Here is a 5,743-nt window from a genome sequence, read left to right as displayed (position 1 = left end):
TACCTCATCTAAGGCCTGAGATTCGAAGCATTGTTATCTGCTCTGTCCAACAGAATTTTCTGAGATGATGGTAGTATTCTATATCTGCGTTGCCCAATTTGGCAGTCACTAGTCATATGTGTCTATCGAGTACTTGAAATTTGGCTCATGCGACTAAGGAACTAAATGAAAACTGTTATTTATTTTAATTAATCTAAATTTAAATAGACACATGGGGTGAAGGGCTGCTGTGTTAAACATTCCCAGTCTAGATCACTGTGTTTGTAACTATGGGTCATGAATTAACCATTAACTGGTCATGAACTGTGTGTTTCTTTCTTTCTTTTTTTTTTCAAAATAAAATAGAGTAGAAAATATCAAGAGATATTACGTATAATAAGTTATAGTTTTTCACACAACTTTTGTTTGTCTTGTATCTCTGTCTACTAGGTTGCTATAACTATGTGTGGGTCACACATAGTATTTTCTTTTTCACTTGAAAGCCACTGATCTAGTGCTCGTGGTGCCCATATTTACGTTTTCAGCCATGAGCTGAAATCCAAAGTCATATTTACCTGTCTTTTTGATACCCTCCCTCAGATGTCTAGTTGGCATCTCAGGTCTGTAAACCTGTTTTTTTTCCTCCCTCCAATCATCCCCCGTCTTAGCAAATGTCACCACCTGTCTCCTAGTGTCCTGCCTGTGAGGGCTCTCACTTCCCTTCCTCCCTGTCCCTGCTCCCCACGGCACCCCACCCCCCACATTCAGTCCACCAGCAAGGCCTATTGGCTCCGCATCTGCAATGCATCCCAAATCTACCCACTTATTTCCGCTTATATGTCCTTATATTTATAACAATCTTTATGAAAAATGTTATTAAGTAGTGCAGATAAATATACCAAAAAAGTTGGTATATTTTTAAGGATTGTATGCCTCTTATTTCAATTAGGGTTAGTTCTTACTAAGTTGGCCTTAAACACCGCTTTTCTAAGTTTGTGCCATTCTGCCTTTACTTTGTATGGAACTTTTCAAAGAAACTTTTTGATATTCAATATGGTTTATTTAATCCATTATGTTGGTATTCAGTGAAGGCTTTCTAAATAGAATTTTTTTTTTTTCAGTTTTTAAAAGTGGGTATATTTTTAAGGAATGGCAAATCTTTTGACGATACCAAATAAAAAGCAGAAAGAAAAAAGACTTGCAGGGGACAGGAGTGTAATTAATAGAGGGCCGTGGGGCCCATGCCCAGAAAGGCATTGGGGAGGAGAGCCGGGGTCTCTGAAACTCGGCCCCAGGGCTGAGCCTGATGGACGCTTCTCTACCTGTCCTGATACACAGCAGAAGATGCAAATATGCAAACACGGGAAGATGGCAGCAGGCAGAAGGTGAGCTCGTGAAGTCCTCAGGGCGAGGGTTCTTTCGGGGTAAGAGAGAAATTGTGAGGACAGCTGAGCAGGGAGAAAGGGCCAGAGAGGAGACATCAAAAACCCATGCGTGAAGAGAGTGGGTGAGTTGGAAGGGTTAGTGAGCAGCGTGGAAGGAAAGATGTTATTAATAAGATAAGTGATAGGGTTTGTGATTCCGACTTTTGCTGGAAAAAAAAAAAAAAAAAAAAATCTACATTCAAATGTTGGAACTCTTCAAAGCAGTTGTGCAACATATTCCCCAAACCATGAAATTGAAATTTGATGTGCAGCATACTATGTATTGTTTAAACTACATAGCAAAAGGGGCAATAGGAACTACATTTAACTTTTCAAAAGGAAAATTGAATATAAGTGAGAAATTTTGGCATTATTTCATCCTAGGAAATTGTTTAAATTAGATAAAGTAATATTCAGAAAATTAAAATAGGGCCTCATTTTACTTCACATGAATTTTTATTCTGTCCAAGTTCAGAAATGGTGGTGATTAAAATGTTTTTGTTTTTGAGCCACTTCTGGATTGCTCTCCAAAGGGAATAATCCAAATTGTAGGCAAGATTTATGCCCAAAAGCGTTAACTGTGGCATTGATTATAATTTTGAAAAGCCAGGAACCAACCAAATATCCAGTGATGGGGGAATTAAACAGATTGTAGAAAATTCATACAATAAAGGATTGTATAATCATTAAAATAAATTTTTAGAAAGACAATTTAATGTTGTGGGGAAAAGCTTTGATGTAATGCTAAGTGATGAGAAAAAGGAAGACATTTATACAGTATGACCTTAATTAGGTAAAAATAATTTCCATAGAAGAAAATATGAAATAGTGGTTCATTCTGAGGAGTAATTGTTGCTGATTTGTATTTTCCGAGTTTTCTCGAAAAAGCACATATTACTTTTAGCAGAAAGATTATTTTAAAAATTGTGGTGGCTAATAAAATATTAATACTTAAGCTTATTGTGTTTAGAGCTTATTGTGTTTAGAGCTGGAGATTAGTTGCAGGAATCATCAATCTGAAAAGCTCATGTCTGAGGGTTGTAATTGGTAGGGTGACTGAGAGCTGATTTGCAGAAGGCCATGATGGGGAGGAGGGTTTCTCCATGTTCTTGTTGAGTCCTGTCATTCACTAGTTGTCAGTTGCTGATCAGAAAGTCTGACTGGCTGTCAACTTTGTCTTTGACAAATACAACATAGGGAGACAAAGTACTTATTATCTACTAAAAGTGACTTATTCGGTAGCCAAATATTTTAAAACATGAGGCAACATGATGGTATAAACTGGGAACCATTCTAGGTTGTTCTTCAGTCTCTGGGTTCTCATCCTTGCATACGTCATGGAATCATTTTAGTGGGTCTCTCCCAGCATTGCCTTTTAAATGAAATTAGAATAGAAAATATAGAGTGCGTTGTGCATAGTAAGTATCTGTTCTTTACATTTTTATTTCAGGTTTTGTATGTACTGGATTATAAATGTAAAATGTGTTTGATTCTTCAAGCTATGATTTGCAGTCAAAAAAAAAGTCAGAAGACTCTTATGTGACTTAGACCAGTGGTTCCCAGTAAGATCCTGGGACCAGCAGCATAAGCATCACCTGGGAGCTTGTTAGAAATGCAGATTCCCAGGCCCCCCAGACTCATGACTCATACTGGCGGGGCGGGGGGAGGGAGGGTGGAGTGGGGGGAAACACTCTGTGGTTTAATAAGGCCTGTGATTCTGATGCAAACTCAAATTCAAGAACCACCAGTCTAGCCTTGCTATTCCGGGTGCGGTCCAGAGACTGACGCTGGGATCACCTCCCAGCTAGCTGGAAATGCAGAATCTCAGACCCCAAACCAGACCTACTTAATCAGAATCCACAGGCTTCACTGTGATTTGTAGGCTTGTATTAAAGGCTTATTAAAGGTTGAGAAGCACCGATCTAAACCACGTACGCTTTCAGGGGCCAAGCAGACAGTGTCAGTGAGAGAAGGTGGCCTGGTTTTCTTCCTGAAGAGTGCAGACAGTCCCTGACTTCGGATGCTTCGACTTAGATTTTCGACTTTACGGTGCTGTGAAAGTGATACAGTTAGTAGAAACTGTACATCGAAGTTTGAATTTTGACCTTTTCCCGGGCTAGTGATATGCAGTTTGATAATCCTCAATGATGCTAGGCAGCGGCAGCGAAATGGCTTTGCCCAGCGCTAGGCTAACGGTATCCTGAGCACGTTTAAGGCAGGCCAGGCTGAGCTATGATGCTCCTCAGGTTAGGTGTATTCAATGCATCTTCGACTTATAATATTTTCCACATAAACCCATCCTAAGTCAAGGAGCATCTGTATAGAAGGAAGAAGGCATTGTGCTGTGAAATTTAAGCACTCTTCATTTGTTTAAAAATTTCTCGTCTTGTACCGGTTGGGATTAATATATCCCACCAAACTCATCAACTAAGGTTGACTGCAATTGACATCGGTGACTTCAAGCAGATTTTAAACCCAAATTTTAAGAGTGACCCCCTCGTATTGACATTTTTTGATCTCTTTTAGGAATTTATCAAGGAGCTGCTCTCTCGGATAAGAGGCATGAGGAAACTGAGCCCCCCGCAGAAGAAGGCGGTGTAATTCTGGTGCAGAGGCCAAGAAAGGGTCCTGGGGTTTGGACTTGTCGAGGACTCTTATTAAAGAATAGTTGCCCTTATGAGCAACTTTTTTTCTTTGGGTGGGGGGTATCTATTAGACATTTATTCAAGAGTGTTCATTTTTTTTTGTTTTTAAAGCTTTTGTTATTGTACTATTTTAACGGCAAAGATATCACGACTCTGGTTTCAGCCCAAACAGGGATTATCATCAAACCAGGCAGACGTCCAAGGATGAGCTGGGCCAGGCAGTATTTTCTTCGAGAAATCTGGTGTTTAGGACCTAACTATACAGGGATGATGGTTTTTTAAACAACTAGTTTGGTAATACTTTTTTCTTAAGTTGTGCATTTGACCGAGATGTCGAATTTCTTGTATATATCTACACGCATCTGAGTTACAATGTAGATGTGAGTTTTATTTCACATTGATGAGATAAACTTGTGGTCGTCCTTTAACTGGAGGTCACGGCACATGTGTTTTCAGGAGGCCACCAGATATTCTTCACAGGAGTGCTGCTGACCTCCAATATCCACTTTATACACCAAAGTGAAAGAATTCAGTGTATCCGTTATTTTCATGAGCTACACTACAAAAATGTTGTTAGTCAAGGGCTTAATTTATGGACTGTATATTATTTCATTAATTGAAATGCTTTGCCAGGTCATTTACTTATCACCTCATTCGTGGTATTTTAAAGTTTTATGAAATCTTAATTTGAGGAACTATTGGGATTTCTAGAGAAAGGCTCACGCCTTCTGAGCGGTGTTTTGCAATGGAAAAGTGGAAGCAAGGTGTCGCAATGAATTCTCTGCTTTCAACCAAGTACTGTGTGTTATTCTCTCTCCATGAAAGCAAGTCCTAAGGAAGTTAGCAGATTATGTATCTTCCTTCTTAGAAGTAGATTCTGGTCACTCTGTGCCTGGGCAGTGTCAGACCAGAGCAGGTGAACTGACTGCTGAGCAGGTGGAGAGGTGAGAAGTCCTCACCTTCTCTCGAGAAAGCTGACGGAGGAGCATTCGCTGGGTTGGAAGCGTGGTGGAGATGGCATTTCTGGTTTCTCTCAGTGGCACATGGTGAGGACTCTGGCTCATAGCCCTCATTTTGCACCCTGACCCCCTTGCTTGGAACTGGACTTGGGGTGCCTGCCCTGCTCCTCTCAGTTAAATACCAGCTCCTTGGGGGAGGCTTGAAGTTCAGATGGATGTGGGTGGGGTAGAAAGTCAGAAAGAAGAAACTCTTGGGTTCCTGCAGGAGACTCCCGCTCCCTCCCCACGGGAACTCCGCCGCCAGTAAGATGTCTCCAGGAGGCCCCGTCAGAGGACAGGGGCCAGGCATTTTACATCAAGGGTGCTCTGAACATATTTTATTTTTTAAGAGAACTATGTTTGTGAATTTTATGTAGACTGGCAAGCATTTGAAATGTATTTAATTTTGTAATGTTTATCAATGATTTATTTACGAGCTATTTACTCAAATAAATGGAGCTGCTTACAACTCTGCTTACACGTTTGCCTTACAAAGTACGTTCATGTGATGATTTTCCTTTGTCAGGTGCTCTGCGGATAAGGGTACCAAGCAGCTCTATCTAGCTCTTCATTTTCAGGCGTTTGATCCTGGGACTCTCCTGGTGAAATCGAAGGAGGTGGAACACATTCCTGGGTTGAAAAGGGAACAGAAGACAAGCTCTGTGCACTTGGCCCTGCCTGCCTTCTAGTCTAACCC

General features: G+C 40.6%; 1 protein-coding gene across 1 annotated transcript in view; it reads left to right on the top strand.

The window, feature by feature from the left end:
- Positions 1 to 5,526, top strand: part of PPP1R14C (protein phosphatase 1 regulatory inhibitor subunit 14C) — a 69,295-nt gene extending 63,769 nt beyond the window's left edge. Inside the window, exon 4 of the mRNA XM_039851306.1 lies at positions 3,930 to 5,526. Within this exon, the coding sequence (XP_039707240.1) occupies positions 3,930 to 4,004 (75 nt within the window). The 3' untranslated portion in view covers positions 4,005 to 5,526. The remainder of the gene's footprint in view (positions 1 to 3,929) is intronic.
- The last annotated feature ends 217 nt before the right edge of the window (positions 5,527 to 5,743 follow it).

The sequence above is a fragment of the Pteropus medius genome, unplaced genomic scaffold (assembly GCF_902729225.1).
Source record: "Pteropus medius unplaced genomic scaffold, Ma_sr-lr_union100, whole genome shotgun sequence".
NCBI lineage: Eukaryota > Metazoa > Chordata > Mammalia > Chiroptera > Pteropodidae > Pteropus > Pteropus medius.
Note: the sequence above shows the minus strand (reverse complement) of the source record. Positions and strands in the feature narration are given on the sequence as shown.